Source organism: Capsicum annuum, chromosome 3 (assembly GCF_002878395.1).
Source record: "Capsicum annuum cultivar UCD-10X-F1 chromosome 3, UCD10Xv1.1, whole genome shotgun sequence".
In the NCBI taxonomy this organism is placed as follows: domain Eukaryota; kingdom Viridiplantae; phylum Streptophyta; class Magnoliopsida; order Solanales; family Solanaceae; genus Capsicum; species Capsicum annuum.
The window spans coordinates 6,457,284-6,481,956 of NC_061113.1; the positions used below are offsets into that span (position 1 = coordinate 6,457,284).

General features: G+C 34.0%; 1 protein-coding gene across 1 annotated transcript in view; it reads right to left on the bottom strand.

Annotated features, from left to right (window-relative positions):
* Positions 1-9,164, bottom strand: part of LOC107865710 (disease resistance protein At4g27190-like) — a 19,105-nt gene extending 9,941 nt beyond the window's left edge. The window contains exon 1 of the mRNA XM_047408104.1: positions 9,159-9,164. Within this exon, the coding sequence (XP_047264060.1) occupies positions 9,159-9,164 (6 nt within the window). The remainder of the gene's footprint in view (positions 1-9,158) is intronic.
* Between the last annotated feature and the right edge of the window lie 15,509 nt (positions 9,165-24,673).

The window sequence follows — 24,673 nt, forward strand, 5'->3', positions numbered from 1 at the left end:
ATATATATATTGTAATAATTTAACACGAGGTAGTTAATATTACTTTTTAAATTAATTGCTTAAAATAATTTTAGCAGGTGATTAGTAAATAGTTATATTTTCATAAATTATTTGTATTGTAAATCTTTGTAATAATATGTATCATGTGAAGTTTTGGAATTATGAAGGAATTTTTTATTGTGTTTGATAAATAAACACTTATTCAATATTTATGAGTATTTTTTATTATTTTACTATAATATAGTAATAGTTACTTTATGAATGTGTGGCCACAATTAATTTCACTTTTTTTATTTTTGAGTATTTGCACATTCTCCTATAAACTACGTCTTCCTTATTTCGATTTATACCATTTTGATTAAACATAAAATTTAAAATACATGGAAAAACATCGCATGTTTTAAATTATCTTTAAAATAAATAAACTTTAAAGAAGTGTATACCTTCGTGGACTTTTTGAAAAATAAATAAAATTCAACATGACTAAAATATTGATAATCTTATAAAATATTACCCAAATAAAAAATGTCAATTCTTTTTAAAACTGATTAAAAAATATATATTATTTGAATTCAGACATGGGATATATTACAATAGACATTCTAATATAATGCATTTAATTTTTTTTTATTACATATTAAAATAGAGTTATAGTTGAGGTGTGTGTGATCTATGTGAAAGATCACGTCATTGGTGACATTGAAAAGATTCGATGATATAACTAGTATTCTTCCTCCTATTTTATGTGACATATTTTGACCAGGTATAAAGATTAAGAAATAAGAAAAGAATTGGAGATGTTTACCAAATTATCCTTTATTAAAAGTATATCTACTATTATCTTTAATTAAGTGGGATCAATAAGGATAAAAGTGCAATTGTCTCTTCAAATGGTTACCAAATAAGAAAATGTGGCAATCTCTTTGGGACCAACCAAAAAGAAAATGACGACACATAAAATGAGACAGAAGGAGTATCAATTTTTTACATGTAAAATAGAGTTGTGGTGGGGTCCACATAAAAAATTATACGAAAATATTAGAAAAATTATGAAAAAAATGTTATACCCTTGGTTACATTTGTAAATGTTACCTCAAACATAAATTAATTATCAATAATTTTAGGCAAAAATAATAAAATATAATAATGAATGTTTTACTCAAAGTAACTTGTTCATTCTGTGGATTAAGTTAAGAGAAAAGAAAGCTCGTCTGAACACCATAATTGAAAAAAATATTTAAATGAAACAAACTTTAAATATAATTTCTCTTTAAATTTAAAATTATTCTTCTAATTTGAATCAAGTCTATTATTTAAATTTACATTTAAGAAAAAGATTGTGACAAATTCTTCTATATCATAATAAAGTATGAAGAAAACTCAACACCGACACTTTAACTCATACTACTATTTGGGTGGAAATACAGTTCCAACAATTCTGCTACACATCATTCCCTCTTAAGCATGACATCTACCACATAAATTTTTGAAAAGGACTGAATACACTTAACATCGTAGGTTATAAAGAACGATTTCATCAATATCAAGGTTCACACTCGCATCAATACACTTTGAATCAAACGGACTCTTCTCAAGTCCTTGCACAATTTTTTTTTAAAATCTTATAGGACTCAATCAGAAAGGACTATATTATGTAGATTCTAAAATTTTTACACTTGAATCACCCCAATAATAGGACATATTTGAGAACATCAGAGTAAGGAAAGAATTTGGGATGACTTTACTTTCATATGGGTGACACCATAGCACGAATATTGTATGAAAGAGGAACATACTGACTCTATTGGACGAACTACAGAATGAAGAAAAGATACATTCCTAAACGCCTTGTAGCCTCCTGCTTATAAGTGTGGTGCACTACACACCCATAAACAAGACTCTACCCGACGCAATTTTGCAGACACCCTGGGACCATGAACCATGCTTTGATACCAAGTTTGTCACGACCCGAACCGGGGCCCTGGCCGTGACGAGCATTTCAAATCATGAAGGGCTGAAACACCCCTATCTATCTGGTAATCATGCACATAATTCATATGATAATAAGAAATGCGGAAGATACGTAATATTACGGAAACATGGTCATAAATCAAATGAAAAATCAATAAAGGGGAAATTAATGTCCCACAACATCTATCGATATCTGAACAACCGTCTGCAAAATCTCTACTACATGACTGAAATAAATTACTGTCTGAAAATTGGGATAAGGCCCCCAGTAGACCCAAAACTACTAAATGATAAATGAACTGACAGACATCAGGCCTTCCAAAATATAGAAGGCTCACCACTTGATTATGCAAATCTATCGGAAGAGATCTACTGGTTATTTGGACCCCTAGACTGTGCCTCCGAACCTAGGAGGGAAGGGGGTTAATACAAAAGTACTGGTATGCAGAGAAATCAAAACAAAAATATAATATTTTTACAAAATATAGGTGAGAGCCATTATAAAGCAGTTTCATATCAAATCATTTGAAAATCACATGGGCATAATGTAATGATTTTTCAACACCAATTCAATGCATTTGAGCTAGGTGGAATACTCTACAATTTGTAATTCCACGATTATGTGGAATCTGCCGTTTAGCTCGACGGCCGAGCCTCCAATCCAAGTAGCCGCCAGGATTTGGAGCCAGTGATACCCCCCATGTGAGCACACCGCGGGAATCCCCCCCATGTGAGATCACCCAAATAATTTTATTAATCCTCCCATGTAGGATACAATATCATATAGCCCGCATCGGCAACTACGATTTTTAGCGATGAGCCCTTTCACTTAAACTCCTTCTTCGGGTATCCATCTTTCTCATGAAAATTAATGCACTCAAACTTTGTCCAAATCAATCACATGTCATACTCTGTAGTGTATCGTTATACCCGACTTGCAAGTCATCAGTATCATATCATTTTCTTCATTCAGTCATCATATGCAACATATTTCAACATGAACAAAACAACCCTCTCTTTGAAAGTCAAAAACTATATCCAAATCATGACATTTTTTTTAGACATTTCATGACATGAATTTCAAGATGATTTCAAACAATTCATATCATGTGAAATTTAAAACAACATCATATCAAGAGAGGGGTTCCATGTAAATCATGTTGTCAATTTATCATCATTATGAAACACATGCATATACATATATAATATATCAAATCATTTCGGGGAAAGGCCTAAAAGACCACAACAATATTATTGAAACATTTAAAACATAATTATATTCATAATTTTCAAAACCCCCATTGAAAAACATGATTTAATTGCCCATGAGATTTTTAGGATAACCCCACGTACCTTGATTACGGAGAGAAGTGGATGATTCTTGAAGCCCTTGGTATGGAGATTCCAAATCTTTAATCACTTTCGAAAACCCACGGTTGAATCTTGATTTATTTGGTTTTTTTTTAGTTTGAAACCCTAGAGAGTGTTCTTGAGAGAAAATTTGAGAAAAAAAATATATATTTTGATGAATTGGGGACTAAATCTGGGGTTATAGACCAAATTTGGGTGATGTGAAATGATTAAAATGCCCCTAAGAAGACAAACAAAGTCGAAACTGTCCCTCAGTTGACAAGCTGACAAGCTGACAGGCTGAAGTAAAACAGGTATAACTCCTTACTTAGATATTGGATTTGGATGAAACCAGTTGCATTGGAAAGAAGACTCAAAGAGCTTTCATTTGATAGGTAGAAAATCTCTCAGTTCATTATATTCAGATAGTTATAATCGTTTGAAGTTGATCCTGAAATGCTGAAAACTGGGCAATAGGCTATGCGTTTTGCTACTGTTTTGAAATCCAAACGCAGCCTTATGTGTTCCAAAAAATTTCTAAACTTATCCTAGATGTACTATGAGCTTGCCCGATCATAACTCAACTTGAAAATCTAAAAACGGATGTCGGGGAGGTTGAAAAGTTGTATCCCGAATATTGCCAGCTAAAATGACTCTAAGTCCTCATTACACTTAGAAAAATTTTCAAGTTTTTAAGTCTAAGAGCACTCTATTAAAGTCTAATCCATGCACGACTTTTACGGGGTGTTACACTTTGATGACAAATTGGGGCAAAATTTAATTCTTGTGTTGGACCTTTACTTTTATGAAAAATGAAACCTCATTATAATAATCTCGGTTTGGGATAATTTTCTTTTTTGTTTTGATGTGATTTCAAAAGCCCGCCTGGAGAACAGGGTGAAGAAATGAAAAGTCAAGCAACAAAGTAAAGAATTTGAAAGTCAAGCACCAAGGTGAAAAGTTGAAAATTAACAGACTAATGAAATAGCAAGTCAGGAGCCCACCTGAAGAACAGGATAATGAAATTGCAAGTCAGGAGTCCGTCTGAAAAACAGGGTGATGAAATTGCAAGGCAGGGGCCCGCCTGAAGAACAAGGTGATGAAATGGAAAGTCAGGAGCCCGCCTGAAGCACAGGACGAATAAATGAAAAGTTAAGCAACAAGGTAAAGCAATTGAAGACCAAGCAACAAGTGATGAAATTGCAAGTCAGGAGCCCGCTGAAGAATAGGGTGATGAAACTTAAGTCAGGAGTTCAACAGAAGCTGTATAGATAGGATTTTATAATTTTATTTATCTTTTAACTTGTAATTTTTATTTTGTGATGCAATGATAGAGCCGCGGATCGGAACCTCGACGGGACCTCACTCGAAACTCCAACTCGCTATAGTCCATTCTCTTACCAATCCTTTGAGATACTTGTGAATTAATTCCCTCGTCACTTGGGTAGGTTGTCCAAAGTCAAGAGTCGGTTGCCCTCCTTCTGTTTTCTCCCTTTTGAATAATGGTCGGGACAAAATTCTGTCTCGTTGTCTACTTCTTTTTCTGAAAACACTTTGTGTTTACATTCAAAAGGGGCATGATGTAGACACGTAATTTCGTTCCTTCACAACTTAGTTTCATCGTTTATCCCGTCTTACCATGTATCCTATCCGTGTGGTAATTTTTTCACAAGAAAAACAAAATAAATAATCACTTTATCTTTTTACCTATTTATTTATTTATTTATGTGTCTTTATCCAAATAACAAAAGATTACAAATTTTGTCTTCTTTTAAAACCTCCTAACAACTCCTCCAATAAAATAGAGCCACCTCACATTATTCTAATCATCACCACTCTAACTACCCATGTGATCCCCCCTCCTTTTTCTTGTCCACAAAGAAAGAATATATGTGGGACCCACCAAAATTCCCACATTATAACAAATTCATGCCCATTAGTTTAGAATAGGATTTACATTTCCGTATTTTTCTATTTCGGGATTGTATAACTCGGACTGGACACTATATTTTTATTCGTTTTGTTTTGTTTGTTTGTTTGTTTGTTTTACGTGTTTTTGTGTGGTTTGTACATCGTAGTGTCAAATTAGCCGATTCATTCTACCAAGGGACCGTGGTCGAACCACGGGATCGAGGGGTGCCTAACACCTTTCCCTCGGTCAACAGAATTCCTTAACCAGGATCTCTGTTGCAAGCCAGTTTTTAAGAGTCAAATCATTTTGAAAAGGATCTTTCAAAGGTGACTTGGCACACCGGATTATGTCAGGTGGCGACTCTGAATAAGAAAAAATGTAAATAATCCTTTTTCGAAACAATCGTTTTCTTTTGCATTAATTGCTACTTCATTAATCTCATTGATTAGCGTACCCATTGTATTTGCTTCTCCTGATAGCTGGTCAAGTAACAAAAATGTTGTATTTTTTGGTACATCCTTATGGATTGGATTAGTCTTTCTGGTGGGTATCCTTAATTCTCTCATCTCTTGAACCTATTCGTCGCAGACCCAAAATGCCCCCCTAATTTTTCTCGGTTGTGAGACACATTAAATTTGAATCTAAGTCCCCAAAGAAAATGCAAATCAAATAAAGAAAACACAAAAATTAGAGGGGGGGTCAAACTTCTTGAATAAAAAGAATACAATTAAAAAAATAATTGAAACCGTTCCGAAGAGAATATGTGTCCCGGCACTGCACAAATAAGATCCGGTTATATATCATATATGTGGGTACACACTTTTTTTTGTGGGGGGGGGGGGGGGGGGGGGGGTTAAGGAGACCAGGATGAAAAAAAATCAAAATTCGTTTGGAGATGAGTTTGAGACAAAGATTGGAGTGCTATTTCTTGCGGTAGATGTAGTTCAAACCTCGCTTCACACCTCTCGTGACTAGGGGTGTGCATCGATCGGTTCGGTTTGATTTTACATATTATTGGTTTGGTTTATCGATTTTCAATTTTTAAATATGCTAAACCAATAACCAAACCAATAAGATATTTTTTATTGGTTTTTGGTTTATCGATTTTTAGTCCTTAATGGTTCGGTTTTCAGTTTAACCTATAAGAAAATACTCATAAAATAGAAATAGTAGTAACTAACATGAAAAAAAATCGAATCTTAGTTGCAACCAAAAATGCTACATGATGTGTTTTAATTTATAAGAATCTTCAAATTTGAACTAAATGTTGTTAGGAGAAATTAAGAGTTTGTATAACTGAAATAATAGGTTTGTTAATTTGTATAAATTAAAGAGAAATTAAGAATATATATATATATATATATATATACATACACTTATTGGGTTATCGGTTTACCCAATAAGAACTGAACCAATAACCTAATAAATTTTTTTTTATAAAACCATTAAAAAACAGTTAACCCAATAACATTTTTATCGGTTCGATTTATCGGTCGGTTCAGTTTTTACACGCCCCAACTCGTGACATATTGTGTACGTTTTAATTCTCTCTTAAGGGTGCGTCTTATAAGTCTATTTGTACATTGTGATCTCAAATTCCTATAGATATCCATCATAGGCCTATAGTAAGCAACATCGTCCTCTGACGTAAGAAGCCATAATAGGTGCATTAAATTAATGGACGTCAAGTGATTGTTGATAATTCATAGTATTCCTTTAGACCAAAACTCATATTTTTAATTTGGAGGCGAATCTATAGAAATTTGATCAATCGAAAATTAGGTGTCCATATATTCTACTAATTAAATCCACTACACTCATTAATTATCATTAACAAAAAAAAAAAAAGAGATGCATACACGCAATAATAAACTAATATGCTAGTCCTTGTGGTTGTATTAAGTTTGTGATATAGAATTTTAGAATGTTCTTGATGTTTATAATAATAAATTATCATGTATTGTTCATAGAAAATTGCTAATTGAGAAATTTTGTTGAGGGTCTAGGGTAAAAGATCAATGCAGAAAATAATAAAAATATGAAAATTCTGACTCCATCGTCCAATTAATGTGCCTTCATTTATTTTCATCTTATGCTCTCATGTCCTATAAATTGACATGTAACTTGTATTTTTAGATGTCTAGGATAGCTATTTAAGTTGGATTTAGGTGCTTTTATGAAGTACTAGAGGGCAGTAATGGTGCACTACAATACAATGGATAACAACCATTCTAAACAAAGTGTTAGTTTCCATCTGAAGCAATAAAGGAAGATATGAGAAATTTGCTAAAATATTATCTCTTATGTAATTAATTCAACAATATCTTATCTGCAGGTACAAACAAACAATAAGAAAGTCAAGGGTGAAGCTCAGTCTTAAAAAGTTCATCTATTTGCGTAATCTAGCAGTTATGCGAGGAAATTTCATAAAATGACTACAATTTGAGCTTAATTAGATATCTATATCTATATAGTTTGATTAATTATAATTCGTAGCTACAAATTAGAAGGAGTATAGAGGAGAACAAGATTAGGAGGGGAGAAAAGAGCCGAGCCACGATATTGGGAGAGGATGGAGAGAGGCGAGAAAAAATTAAGGAAGAGAAAAGAGAGGCGAGCGAGATTTAGAGAGATTTGTGAGTCAAGAGAGAAAATGGGTAGATTATGTATTCGTTGTATCATGTTGTATCACGAATACAATTGATTTGTGTATCAACGAATACAATTTGTATCAGCGGATTTTATCAACGAAAAACTCTTCAATATAATAATGTTGATAGCTTTCCTTTTTTTTTCAGATTCATGTTTTATTAATTTACATAAGTTATCAGTTAATTAATTAGATTGCATATGATTGATAGATATGCAATTAGTTAGTGATATGATTGTTCATTTTTTTTTTTTTTCTTTTTTCAGGCCCTAGTTGATTCATGATATAAATGCAATTGTTAGATGCTTCAATATTTACTAATTGAAGAACAAATATAAGAGGGACGGATACCGGGAAGAGGAGGAGATCGTAGGATACCGAGAAGGAGGTGAAAAAATTTGACTAAAAAGTATTCAAGTTATATGGTGTTGCACTATGTGCCTAATACCTATCGTGATTGAAGAGGAATTGTTGGTGTATATATATGCATTTTATTATTAAATTAAGTGCATATGTTAATTGGTATATATAAATTCTGTTTTATGAGTACATTTGTTAGTGGAAGAATGTGATCATGAGTTTCTTGAAACTCCTATAATTACTAAGTCTTTATTTGCCTATTATTCATCCCTTTATGTCTTATAACTCATGTAACCTCAAAGTTACTCATCCACCCACATTACTACCCCTCATTCATCCTATTCAATACATGAAAGAATTCATCAGTTGTGTTTCTTTCTTTGATGTGTAGAAGAAAAAATGTGAAGTGAAAGAGAGAGTTGAGACAAAGAAAAACTGTTAAGTCTTCAACTATATTCATTATACAAACTATATTCTTATGGTGGAACTTTGGACTCTTCAACTAATTCGGAGTTGTTTGAGTTGTACATCGTTGATGGGCTGTTGTATCCTGGAGAGGACAAGTCACGAGATATACTGCTGGATCGGTGAAGATTATGCCGCAGTGGGCTTGAATCTCCTTAAAGAAAGCGAGATATCCATGCCTCAACCAAGAAGAAGATTATTTTATTTTCTTCACTTTTATTCATTTTATTTTCAACTGTAATGATTATTATAATTTGTGATATATTACACCAACAGAAATGCATATAGACCATTGGTTATTGCCCTAATTGATACAAGTATATTGCCCTAATTGATATACGTTTATTTTCAATCAATGCTTGATATACGTGCAACACACGTATATTAAACTAATTTATATATATGTCGGTGCAAGTGTAAGCGAAAAAATGTGTCAACACAAACAATTACTTCCATCGTTTTATATTAACCTGATACATTTTAAATTTTTTACTATAATTATAAGCGTAATTTACTAGATTAATTTTATTAGTGATGTTTGAAGCTCTAACTTTGATTATTATCATTTTACGTAGTTATTTGAATTAAAGGTACTATGAAAAATTAATTGTTTATATACTTAATATTAGTATATTAGATATTATATATTTAATCCTACTTAATAGTAACATGATATAAAGTGTCCATATTATATAAGGAAAGGGTCTTGATATACCCTTTAACTTTGTGGTTTAGAGCCTTCGTTTAAAAAGTGGCTCATGTATATTTTTATCGTCCAACAAATAAAGAAAATTTGCTCTTCCATCTAGGGGACTTCTATTTTTCGAGTTAAAACAATTATTTTCTTTTTTAAAAAAAAATTATTAGGAGACTGTATTAGTTACACTTTGTTTGGATGATTGTAACATATTCTTTTTTCCCTGTGTCATAAAAATTTCTTCTTGTTTATCTCTGCCCTGCATAAATCATTGCAATTAAGTCTTATTATTTATATGTGTAAAGCATAATTTCATTGATACTATACTATGTCAGTAGGGTCATATTTAGGTGGGGTAATCTGATTTACGTGAATACATGTTTTTCTCCCTAAATTATATATAGTAATGTTATATATTTCTAAAATAATTTAAATATAGATATGTGAACTCGCATTCGAAGTATATATTATTACCCTTTGTCGAACCCTTTTTAGCTGACGTGGCATCTTTGACATGAGCCTCATTTTATATAATAAAGATGTCAAATCAACACAAAAAGTGTGACAAAAATATGCTAAAAGGGTAACAAAAATACGCTAAAATTGAGTTCAGGGTAATAGGTTGTAAAGTTGGAGTGTGTCGTAGTAACTTTAGCTATAGTTCAGAAGTATTGGATGCTTATCTCAAATCTTTTCAAATTGTGAAAAGATTAGTATTATCTTTAAAGTGAAAAGGATGTCATGTAGAATTCTACCTTTTGCCTCTAAAACATAAATTCACAACATTTTTCTAAATATTTTCTACGTTACTTTCACCGTATTTTATTAACCTAAGACACATCTTTAAAATAAATTAATTAGATGTGTATTTTACTAGATTAATATTATTTATGATATTTTGGAATTTCTAGCTCTAATGATTATTATATTATGGAGTTATTTAATATCGAGTATAGTATGAGAATTAATTGTTTATGTACTGGGCGTAATATATTGTATATTGCATATTATATGTTTTGCCCTACTAAATACTCCCTTCATTCCAAAATACTTGTCATGTTTCGTTTATTGTGTCAGTTCAAATAATTTGCAGAGTTAAATTAAATTAAATGAATTTAATATTCTAAAATTAAAATTTGAATATTCAAAAAACTATATGAAAATTAAGTATTACAATTTTTCTCATATATCAATGGGATGAAATTTTTTTTTTAGAAATGTTAGTTACACTTAAGGTTTGGAACTGCGATGAAATCAACTTGAGAGAGTTGAAGCTGAAGCACAGAGTTGCTAACGACCCCCAAGTGGATGTTTTAAATGTAAGAATAGATGTTTCTGGTCAGCACCAAATCTTTTTGGATGCATTCCTATGGAGTTGTCGTCCTAGGAGTATCAGCTTAATATCAAATGGCAAAATGATTAAATGTTTCAGACATAATTTACAAGCAAGTCATGGCATAGTTAATTAAAAAGTTTCGTTGATCATCTAATGTATATGAACAATTCGGATGATGGAAGAAAGCCCTGGTGGCATCGTCAATTTAAAGAAGTAAAAGCCTGCAGATATCTCAGGGAACTGATCTCAATTTGGACCTGATAAAATCCCTAGAGCTGTTGGACCAAGTTTATTCAATGAAGAAGCTTTATTGATTGAAAATGATCTGTTTTAATTCACATTGTTAGTGATGCAATCCCTACTTATAGAGAAAATAATTGACTCCACTAACATTGTACACCACTCTCTTTTCTAACAAACTACAACAACCTAACTGACTAGTCTCTTTACTTGACTAGTCTCTTTACTCCCCCTCAAGCTGGTGAACGGAAAACATCAAGGACGCTCAGCTTGGAAAGAAGAAATTGATGTTGAGCTGCTCGAAGTCCTCTAGTCATGAGATCAGCTAGCTGCATGTTGGAGGGAACATGAACTGCTTGCAGTAAACCTGATTTGATTCTTTCTCTGACAAAATAACAATCGATTTCTATGTGCTTAGTTCTCTCATGAAAAATAGGATTAGCAGCAATTTGTAGTGCAGCTTTATTATCACAAAACAACTTCACAGGCATGGTTAAGGTCACTCCTAGCTCTGCCAATAAAGAAACCAAAGAATCACCAATCATGACTACATACCCTGAAACTGACCTTCTAGTGTTGGGACAAGATGCCCAATCAGAATCACAGAAGGCAGTCATAGATGTGATCTCATTTGCTTTAAGTAGAATTTCAAGTCCAGGATTACCCTTCAGATACCTCACCACTCTTAGTGCACCATCCATGTGAGACTTTTTAGGTTTCTGCATAAATTGGCTTAATGTTTGTACTGCAAAGCAAATGCCAGGCCTTGTAATAGTGAGGTAAAGCAATTTCCCAACCAGCTCTTGATAACCAAGTATGTCATCTATTTCTGGATCATCAGATGGACCAACTTGGAGGTCATACTCTACAGAAGTTAATTTCTTATTGACCTCTAATGGTGTTGGAGATGGTTTCCACCCACTCAGTCCAATTTGTGAGATCAATTCCAACACATACTTCCTTTGGTTGAGCAAGACACCTTTGTCAGACCTGAGTACTTCAATCCCCAAGAAGAATCTTAACTGGCCTAAGTCTTTCACCTTGAATGCCTTGTTTAGTGTGTCCTTTGCATGCTGAATTAGAGTGGAGTTACTCCCTGTGATAAGCAGATCATCAACATAAACCAAGATCACTACAATATCATGTCCTGATCTCTGAATAAATAATGAGTGATCATAGTTACTTTGTGTATAGCCACCAGCAATCAATGCATTAGTGAGCTTAATATTCCACTTTCTAAAAGCCTGTTTGAGTCCATATAATGATTTCTTTAGTTTGCATACCAGTTTACTGCCTTATCTCTGAAATCCTTGAGGTAATTCCATGTATACATCTTCATAAAGATCTCCTTGTAGGAAAGCATTATTTACATCTATTTGGAAGATGTCCCACTTCTTGGAGGCTGCCGGGCTTATCACAGCTCTGACTGTCACCATTTTAGCAACAGGTGAGAAGGTATCATGATAATCCAAACCTTCCTACTGATTGTATTCCTTCGCAACCAATCTGGCCTTGTATCTTTCAATGCTCCCATCAACCTTATATTTAATCTTGTATACCCATTTAGAACCTATAGCATGTTTCCCTGGTGGTAGAGGGACCAGGTCCCAAGTTTGATTTTCCTCAAGGGCTTGAATTTCCAGCTGCATAGCCTCAATCCAGTGTTCATCTGTTGCAGCATCTTTAAAATTTTGTGGTTCAATCTGAGCTGAAAAAGCTTGCAGATAGGCTTGATATGCTGGTGAGACACTATCATAAGACAACACATCTGAGATGGAATAAAGGGTCACACCTCCAGACTTACCACCAGATTTAGTGGTTACATAATCCTTTAACCCTATAGGCAGATTGGCACTCCTTGTTGTCCTTCTTAAGTCTGCTGGTTATGGAACAAGTGGAAATGAATGATCCATTGGTGGCACTTCATCAGCTTCAACTGTGGAATGTTGTATTGTAACGCCCCGATTTTCTGAACTGGAACACTACACGGTGCTCATGACCCCGAAGGACCACAAGCTAACCCATGACTAATATTTGTACCTGTAACTGCATAATATACATATAAAAATGCGGAAACATGAATAAAAGGCCGTAAGGTTCAATCTTGAACAATAAAACATCTAAAATAAGGTGGTATCACAGTATCAAAACAAACTGAAAATACTAAATTCTAAATCCGAAAACTCTGTAATCGTCTGAAAGCCTCTAAACTGTCTGAATAAGGAGTTGAAGGAACATGTCTCCAACTAACTCCCTATACTAAAAATAAACTAAAATACTGGAATAATAAATATAATGATCATGTCCTCGAAAGATGAGGACTCACTGTTAACTAAACTGCTACTACTGATCTAGAATCTGCGCCTCAGAACCTATGGTGTAACATGAAAAAAAAACACCATAGCGCAAATGCATCAGTACAACTAAAGTACTGAGTATACGTGGGGGTAGGCTAAATGCACGGGGTTTATATGCATGAACATGCTGACTAATATGAACGTGAGAGTACATACATACATACATAACTACTACTGAAACTCGTGGAGATACTGACTACTGAGTTTGAACTCTGACAACATGAGTTTCATGATACTGAGATACTAAATGACTGATAACATGAATGACTGTATCTAACAGTTCTAATTCTGGGGGAAACTATCTGAGTTCCAAACTGTAACTAAATATCTGAGTCTGAGATCAGTCCTAGCTAATGGGTGATCTCTAAAACTGATAATGAGAATACTCAACCGAATCTGAGATTGAGATCAAGCCTAACTGTCGGGTGATCTCTATATCTAATAATAATCATCTAAATATGAGACCAAGCCTATCTAACGGGATGGTTCATGAATCAATAGAACTATCTGAGTTCCTCACTAAGATGGATGACTGTATCTAACAGTCCTGATTTTTATTTTCTACTTTGAAGACTGGTACTGAAACTGTAACTGTGGGAAGTAGTCACCTGACCGACATGCCTCGATACTGAATTGGTGGGGTCTAATATTTGCCCTGATTGGAATAGTGTCAATACCGTGCCACGGGTAGAGACCTCTGCTATGGTTAAGCCTCTCTGACGGGTGACCCTGAATAGGAAGTCAAGCCTAAGGCAATATAATAGTCAAGTATAGCCTTAATCTGACGAGTGACTCCTTTTCTGCGCTGGCTACACAGTTCTGGAGTACAGGGATTGTTGCTAACGATTCTGCCTCTCTGACGGGGAAACCGCCATCCCTACACTCGCTCGGTGCTAGTTCCAACTCCCAACTGAAAGACTCTAAACAGATTAAATGAGCTGACCTAACTAACTGAACTTAAATGATTGACTAAACTGATTAACTAAGCTGATAGTATTTTTCTTAGCCGAGCTAAGCTGAATTCACTGAATTTCGTTAGCTGACGGAAAAGCTACTTGAGATCTGAGGTCTGACTAAGAGTATTGAAATTACTGAGACTACTGAACTGCTGAGATTTCTAAGTTTTCCTGAGACACATGACTTAGGTAAATTCTATGGAACATAGCTTGACTGAGGATGTATTGAAACATGACACTAACTCTAGGCACACAGCTATAGTTTTCGGGTACAAGTACCCCCAGGACTCGATGGAAGGAAACTCACACACATGACTGACTTGATCATAAAAGTAGAGTCCACAATTCACAATATCATAAGTAGGGATTTCATAATAAGCATGGTTTTCAACAAACTATCACATGGACGGGAGTGTACACAACATGGATATACTTGCATGGCTTCAATATCAGGGTTATTCCATATCACAACAATATCATGAGCATCTCATACAACATCTTCAATTCAAGACAATAGCATGGGAATCACGTTGAACATAAATTTAGAACATGGAATAGTCACTTAGGACCTATTATGTCAAAAAAGCATGATTTCTAGTCTCTTAGATATTTTCACAAACACCTTACATGCACATCTTAGGCATAGGTGGATTCATCAAGATTACAAGTATTCAGCCACAAATTTTACATATTTATACATCATATACCACCATAGCTTCACACAAACATATAAAAAATCCTATCTTGGGAATCATCAACTCCAACAACATGATCATCAACCATAAACAACATAAACATCATAATACATAATTTATAAGATGGTTCTTGAGCTTCATGGACGAAAGGAGTCCATGAATCAACTCACGCATACCTTATTTCGTGATTTCAAGAAGCTTTACGGAGAGAATTCCTTGTGCTTGAATCTTCTATAAAACCCTAGCTTGAGTTTCTTGAGAGAATTTGAGAATAACAACAATATTTTAGTGTTTTAGAGCCTCAATCCCATGTTTAAGAGCTTATAAAGGGATGGAATTTGACCTAAATACCCTTAAGGACACGGAAATGGAATGCAGAAAATTGGGTACCCACCGGACTGAAAGGGAGGCGCCTTGTTCTCACCCCCTCTCTAAGAAGGGAGGCGTCTTGCTTAGAGAGCCTCTCTAAGCTGGGCGGCGCCTCCTTATCGCGGAGAGCTACTGTTTTCAAATCCAAACGAGCCCTAAACGAATTCTAAAAATTCCGAAACTTATTTGGGATGTATTACAACCTTGCCCTATCGCAACGCAACTTGAAAATCCAGAAAAAAGGTTGGTAAGGTCGTCAAATAAATCTCCAAAGTTCGGAGGTCTTAAATGAGACTAAGTGTTGAATCTTAAACACTTAGCAAAATTTTTCTAAGTCTTGGAGCTTGGAAAAGCTTAATGAGTTGAACTTTAGACTTCGAATTTTATGGGGTATTACATGTATATCATCTGCAACTTCTGGCACACTAGAAGAGATAGCAGGATCATCATATACAGGGGCATATGATGCAGTCATGGATATTGGAGAAGAGTCAGGATGATGATCATTGACAGAGTGTGAAACATCAAAAATAGTGGTTCCTTCATATGTGATTCCCTTGAAAGGAAAGATGTTTTCTCTGAATACCCCATCTCTACTGACCCAACATGTGTTCTCCTGAAGATCAAATAACTTGTATCCTTTTGAGTCTCAGAATAACCAATAAAAACTGCACTTTTGGCTCTTGGTTCAAACTTATCTCCTTTAGGTAAATTAGATCCAAAACATAAGCAACCAAAGACCCTTAAGTGATCATATACTACAGGTTTTTTTATATAAAATTGTATAAGGAGACTTTCCTTGCAAAATTGGTGTAGGCAGTTTATTTATAAGATATGTTGCAGTCATAACACAGTCTCGCCAGAATCTGTTAGGGATGGAACTCTAAAATTTAAGAGCTCTAGCTACCTCAAGAATGTGTCTATGTTTTCTCTCCACCACTCCATTTTGTTGTGGTGTGTATGGACAAGAGATTTGATGAATAATGCCCAAGGATGAAATTAAATCAGAACACTGAGAATTGAAAAACTCTCTACCATTGTCTGATCTTAATGTCTTCACAGTAGTACCAAACTGATTCTTTACTTTTAATAAAAAAATCCTTCAGAACAACAATCACTTCAGACTTATACTGAATCAAACATGTCCACATATACCTACTACAGTCATCAACAATGGTAACAAAGTAATGTTTTCTTTCATAAGTGGGAACCTTAAAAGGACCCCATACATCAACATGTATCAATTGAAAAATGCTACTAGAATGTGAGTTACTAAGAGGAAACTGTAACCTTGTCTGCTTGGATAATGGGCATATCTCACATAGTTTGTATGCTTCTCTTCCATTTTGAACAATTGGAATGCAACTTGGAATACCGATGGATGGATGACCTAATCTCATATGCCACAGTGCACCATCAACTTCTTTATGAATTGTTGAATCTGCTACAGGATGTCTTTCTGTGTCATCCTTCAGTAAGTATAAACCATTGTTTTTTCTACCAATCCCCAAGACCTTGCTAGAGTAAAGGTCTTGGAAAACACAAAAATCTGGGCAAAAGCATACTGAGAAGCAGAGATCTTTTGTCATCTTTGACACTGACAGCAAGTTGTACTTGAAATCAGAAACATATAGAACATTCTTAAGTCTATGATCTTTCATTATGACAGTGTTTCCTTTGTGTGTAACTTCACATTTACCATCTGTAGGCACTTGGACCTTATTTCTCTCACAACCCTCAAGTTTTAAGAAACTAAACAAGCACTATTTATATGGTGTGATATGGTGAGATACTCCAGAATCAATTATCCACTCATGTGAAAAAATACTGGATAAATGTGCAAGTATACCTGTCATATTAGCCTGAAAATCACCTGAGGTATTGTTAGTATTATTGCTGCCAGAGGTTTTACTGGAACTTGCTGTGATAAATTGTTGATATTGTTCCTCGGATATGTACCTCCCTTCTCCCGAAGAAACAGGTCTAATTTATACATCCACAGTATTACCTCGGGCATAGGCTTTAGTAGAACTATACTAACCCTTCTTTTTGCTTTTGAAATCAGGTGGAAATCCTACCACTCTATAACAATCCTCTGTTAAATGGTTTCTGTAAACACAATGAGCACAACCTGTAGGAACTTTTTATATGTGGGCTGATTTGGAGTAGAAATAGATTTAGACGGGTTAACTGTTAATATCACTTCAAACATGACTGAAACTCTCATTTAGCCCCATCAAAAATTGTAACAACCTTTGATTTCTCAGCATGTCAGTGGAAGCCCTAGACCCTTGACAACTGCAACCTACCCCTGGTACTAAGGCATTTATCTCATCCCAATAATCTCGTATTTTAGAATAGTAAGCAGTAACTGAGTCTGTACCTTGAGTTAGAGTAGCTATATCCTTTCAGAGCTGATATATTCTAGTGAGATTTGATTTATCGAACCTTTCCTTGAATTCGTCCCAAACCTTTTTGAATCAGACGCATATACTATGCTAGAAACCAAATTCGGTGAAACAGTAGCTCCAATCCAACTCAGAACAATCGCATTACATCGTTCCAGAGATTCCCCAAATCGCCACTGTACTGAGCTTTTGTACAGCTTCCATCTATGAAACCGATCTTGTTTTTCCCCAATCGCATCGATTTGCTCTACAAAGTGTAATTTTCTGGGCCTGTTAACTTGATTCCAATTAACACCAACCCAAGTATATTGGAATTTTGCAGATATAGAGGATGATGAAAATCAATTTGCGCTTCCATTCGTGCTGGGTTCTGCGAATTGAGTGAAGCGGTGGTGGTGTCCGCCATTGTTGACGATACTCCGGTGTGTAGCTGCAGCAGCTTGTGGATCACTGCTTTGATACCATGATAAAATCCCTAGAGCTGTTGGACCAAGTTTATTGATATGGTTCTTAGAAGAATGAAGAAGCTTTATTGATTGAAAATGATCTGTTTTAATTCACATTGTTAGTGATGCAATCCCTACTTATAGAGAAAATAATTGATTCCACTAACATCCAACTCCACTAACATTGACAGTTGTACACCAGCTGTACACCACTCTCTTTTCTAACAAACTACAACAACCTAACTGACTAGTCTCTTTACTTGACTAGTCTCTTTAGGACCCATCGACGAAGCACCTTGACATGGTTTCTTTTATTTTAGATTGCAGATACAGTTAGTTTATCTCTATTGCAGATTGAACCACAGTCATTTAAAGTTCATGAATTAAGGGAAGGGTATTGCTGATTTCATGAGTTCATGAACTAATCCTGTTTTAAGAATTAGTTCTAAAGCACTACGCTGTGGTGCTATAATCTGTTTAGTAACTCATGAAATCTGCAATACCCTTCCCTTCCTTAATTCGTGAACTTTAATAATGAATGAATGTGGTTCAATCTGCAATAGAGATAAACTAACTGTATTAGCGATCTAAATTTTGTTTAATATATATATAATCTCAAGATTCAAATTGAATATATATATATATATATATATATATATATATATATATATAAATAAATAAGCATATATCGTTTTAGCAGTCCTTGATGATGAAATAAACAACTTTTCGTTTATAAGAGCATTGGAAAGGGAATATTGAATAAATATTTTTAGGGATAATTGCAAATACTAATTAGTAGTGTAACATTTTTGTTTTACAAGTAAATTCTCTCAACCTAACACAATCATGGTTTATAACTTGACTTTAGAGCATTATCATCTGAGACAATATTAATAGATGTATGCCATACATCAATTAAAATATATGTAATGAATCCAAGTAGTAACCAATTTCTCCACTATATTAATAGGGAAAGTTACAGAAATCCCAATATGTTTAGTCCTAATTACCAAAAATCCCAACAAGTTTGAAAATATCAGAAAATCCCAACAAATAACCTCTATGATACAAGGTCCGAACAATAGATACATTTGTCAGATACATGATTTAAACCACGTTCTCAGGGTGCTAATTGATAACTTTATGTAAAGTTTTAAGTAAAGGTCACCAGTAAAGGTAAAAAGAAAAACTAAATCCCACAATTAGTGGGAATCATCCCTTTATTAATATACAATCTTTGAAGTTGAAATTCAAAAATTTTCATTCTTCTTGTTCACACAAAGAATACGTTTTTTTTGTTTTTCTGGTTTGTTGATTTCGTTTATATTGATATGAATATTTCAGTGCTTTTACGTCATTCAGGTGTTTGGATTAACGAAATTGAGTATGTTGGTTATACGAGTGATGGAATTGTGGTAAGTGAACATGTTAGTTATGATAAACTGATTTCAAAAATTGCGGTAGAACTTGAAATCGACGAGTCAGGGAAAAGAATAGAAGCTTGCTACATTGTTGAAGGTAATGCTTGTCCGTTGTTCATTCGTAATGAAATGAGTGTGAAGCTCTATGTTGAAATTAAAAAGTCAGAGCGTGGATTTGGGACGTATCCTCTTGTCATTACTACATTAGATAAGTCTTGTGGTGAAATGCTTTTTGATGGGAAAATTGGTGTTGTAATGTGTTTGGAATGTCCGCCTAAAATTGTTGAAGAGACAATTATTTCGAAATGTAATTCTACATTTCGAATGCCTTTGTTGGACATGAAAGGAACCAGATCATTAATGATTCCAAACGTAGTGATGTAAAGGTTGGACAAATATACAGAGACAAGTCGACTCTCATATCTGCTATGGCGTGATTTGCTATTGAGCATTGTATGAATTACTATGAGAAAAGATTGGACAAGAAAAGGTTTTTTTTTGTTGTTGTTGTTGCAGGTGCTGTTAGTTTTGTGTAGGTTAATTGTAATGTGTATTCAAAGTTTGGTTGAGGATTATTTTACAGGTTGTGCTTTGTGTTGTTATGCTTGTAAATCTGAGATACATTTTATTTTGAAAATGATACGTTTAGCTAATAGTGAATGTTAGGGTATGATGTTTTGGTTAATTATGTTTGTTGAGATTTAGTTGCACATATATATAAAAAATCTAGTAGATACATATAAATGTTGTTTATAAATATTTGAAATGTCAATGGTAAATATTATTGACCTAGATACATGATGTGAAATTTATAGATACATGTTAATGAAGTATGCAATGGTGTTAATGAATATAGAAATCTGTGTTGTCAATTTTTTAGTAAGAAAAATTGTTTGAATTTTGTTATCGTTGATTCAGCTATGTTCTTCAATGTCGTTCGGAGGATTGTGTTTGGATCTTTAAAGCATAGGCTCGACAGGGTACTGAACTATTTAAAGTAAGATTTTTCCAAGATGTTCACACATGTCCGTTGAAAAACCGTATTTTTACCCAACTGCAAGCTACAGTTGGGTTTGTTAGTGATTTTGCTACACCAAAACTTGTCAATTATAAGAGAGTACACACCCCGAATGATATAATGGAAGATATGAAAATCAAATGGTTGATGAAAATCAAATGGACTGAATTAATAAATAAATGGGTTAATGGCTTGTCCAATATTTACTTGGGCTGAAATTGACTAATAAGTGAATCAAACTCAATCTGCTCAATTCTAGCGAAGTTTAAATTACTTACTTAGCTTGTTCTTTTATAATCTTTAATTTGGTAGTATCTTATAAAATTATTTTTTTAACATATCAAATTTAAGAAATTTGATACACTGGATATTTTGTTGTTATTGTAAATTTAAAAAATGTCTATAACTATTTGACTTTCGATTTAACATATCAAATTTTTATAATTTTCAATAATATCCCCTAAACTGCAAGTTTAAATGTGCTTTTGATGATAGTTCAGATGAGATCTATTTTTCTTTTTCAGATTAACTCATACGAAATAGACAAATCCAATTTTTTTTTTTTGCCTTTGTTCATCAAATTGGTACAAATTTCGAATATATTTTTCCTTTAATTTACTTTTTTTTTCCAGCGAATTCAAAATCTTTTTTAACCAAACATTTGAGGAAGGAAAACTAATTATAATTAATTATCTGTTTCCCTCTATTTGATAGGAAAAGAACCCTTCGAACTATATGTAATAAACAAGAGTTTGAAGCAAAAACGGCTAATTTTTTGGTCAAATTTTCTAAAGGAGACAATTGATTTGGAAATAAACTAAAGGCGGACAAGACGCTCTTGACTGAGCGATTTGTCCTGTGACAGTGTTGGCAACACTGATAAATCGCTTGATGTCCAGCGATTTGCAAAACATTGGATGTCTAGCTATTTGCAAGTCACTGGATGTCCAACGATTTGCTCTTATTTTTTTACAAGCTAAGTCACTTGGTGTCCAACGATTTGCTCTTATTTTTTTCTTCACGGTTTCTTGTTGTGTTTGAGTTATTCTCGTTTCATCTCTACAATAGTAAAATTTTACAATTTACTCTTGTTTCAGCTTAATCTCGTTTCAGCTTACTCTCGTTTTTGTATAAAAATGAATGAAGCTGCAATAAGAGTAAATTTATATTGGCGGTACAGTTTTATATGAAGTTGATTCTGTAATATATAGTTGGCGGCCTTTAGTTGTGCAAATGTTTCCATTATCTCTTACATATGAGCGATCGCAACGCTTACTCAGAAACAAAATGGGTACAAGTGATCCGGAAGATGTAGTGGTTATCACTAGACGATGCCTCACGTCCGCTGGACACAAACTGATTTGCACAGAGGCGGAGCCAGAATTTCTACTAAGGGGGATCAAAATCTGAAGAAAAACTCATCGAAGGAAGTTCAACATCTACAATATATAAATAAAAATCATTTTAATCATATATTAATAGTATAAGTTTCCGTTGAACCCCCTGTTACTAGGATGACTTTGCCTCTATTTGCAAATCGATGGACACCAAGCAATTTGTCAGTGCTGCCAACACTATCACGGGACAAATTGCTTAGTCAAAAGCGTTTTGTCCCCTTTAATTTCTTTCCAAATCAATTGTCCCTTTTTGAATTTTGGTAAAAAAAAAAATAAAAAAATAGCCTTTTTGGCTCCGCACTTCATTTGCCCCCTCCAAAAAAAAAGAGGTCAAACTCAAATTTTGGAAATAAGACGGGGCCCTTTTACCAAGTCATACTCTTGGTAGGGGTTTGTCGGAGTATTCGTGCAACAGCGTTGACGACAGTGGTTAAGGTCGAGTACATCCTACCAGTGGCGGATGTAAATGTATTCCAGAGGGTTCATCTGAATCCCCTTCGTCGAAAATTATACTATTTTTACATGATAAAATTTTTTTTTATGTATAAATAATAGAGGCTGAACCCCCTTCGACTAATCTGTATATGTACTGCTGAACCTCGTCACTAAAAATCCTGGATCCGCCCCTGCATCCTACCATTCCTGGATCTTACCTGCGTGGAACTACAGTGGGTATATCATTAATTGTAGTACACGTATATGTAGTAAAACTATACACCACCAAAACATGTTGTGTGCATATTTTATAGACAGAGGTTCGTATATACTGGTGTCCAGATGGTATTTTTTTTTTTTAAAATCCATTCATAGATAATGCATCTACAATCATATATTTTGATGTGAAGTCGAACGAATTGAAGAAGCATCATGTACTGAGTCATTTGTCTACGAAAGGTCGTCTTATTTTATATGGTGGAAAGCATTATTAACCAAAATATAATGCTTACAATCGTTGGCTTTAGTTCCTCGAAAGTTGAAAGCTAAGTTAAATTGCTAATTTGAAATGTCACGTTGATTGAAATGATAGAAGACTAGACGAGCCCTCAGTACACTCAAATATGAATACTATAGTATTCCTAATCCCGAAAAATTATATTCAAAGTTGTTATGATACATTTAAATTTTATGGAGATTTTATTATCCGTAAATTCATTTTCTCAGTATTTTTTGGCTCCTTTTGTGCTTACGTGATTGTCGAGTCATGAGCACAAAAATATTCTGCTACATGACGGTCATGTCAACAAAAAGGGACACAAAAAAAAAATGAATTTATGGGGTAGTAGAACCCAGGGGCAGAGCTACACTTGGGCAGGGGGTTGAACCCCCTTCGGTGGAAAATTATGTTGTATATATAAATGGTTAAAATTTTTTATTTTTATGTATATATAGCAGATGTTGAACCCCCTTCGATTAGTTTTTATATTCACTAATGAATTTCCTTAGCGAAAATTCTGACTCCTCCATGGATAGAACCCCATAAAATTTAGGTGTATCATAATAATTTTGGATATAATTAAGGAGGAGTTTTTGCCTTATCTCAATATTTTATCAAATCAACTTATATTTTCAACTTCAACGCCATAATTTTCAAATAAAGTAAAAAATATTTTGAAATTTATGGTCTACTAAGTACTAGAGGTTATTAGGAAGGGACAAACTTTTCACTTTTTGGGTTAACTTTCCCTCTGGCAAATCCTTTACCCCAACAGTGTTTCATAAACTTAAAATTTTGAATTCACTCTAACGATCGTATATAATTATTCTTTAAATAATAACATAACAAAAAATTTGAAATAAGTATTTTCTAAGAATATATTTTTCGTAAGGAGGCCGCACTTCATTTTTACTCTCTTACCTCCCGATCGTTTAAAAATGATGAGATAGTGATTACGAAAGAGAATCTTGGAATAACTCGTCACTATGCGACTTGAAAAAAAGTACTAAAAGAAAAGAAATGAACTAGGAAGAAGAAAGTACACCCAATACCTTCTTGAGTAGTGGTGTCATCGAGACACACCGACAAATACGTTCGAAAGTGCAGATTTTAAGTTTTTTTTTTTTTTTTTTTTTTTACTTTTGATTTGAGTATTTAAGTATTTACCAATCAGATATTTTAGTATTAAGATTAAATTAGATATTTAATAGTAAAATATCATTTTACTTTATAAAGTTATCTAGGCATCTAGGCTTATGCCTAATTTGCACCTCACGCTTAGGCTAACACCCCAATGTTCAGGCGAAAGCCTCAAATTTTGAGGCGTTTTGCCTTTCGATACTTCTGCTTCCCCACAATGCCTCGAGGCAATATGCTTCCCTTCGAGACAAGCCTCAAAGCGAGCCCCGGCTATCTTTTAAAATACTAGTTACGAGCAGAGGTGGAACCAGCCTAGTAATAGGGGTTCGTCCGAACCTTCGATGGAAAATTATATTATTAATACATGATTAAAATAATTTTTATGTATATATTGTAGATGTTGAACCTCATTAGATGAGCTTTTTTGAACCGCTCAGCAGAAATCCTGATTCCGCCTCTGGTCACGACAAATCTACACTTTTCTTAGTCCCCATAGAAATATATCCGAAGTCTTCCACTTTATTTGCATACTACTTTAGCATTATCTCTTT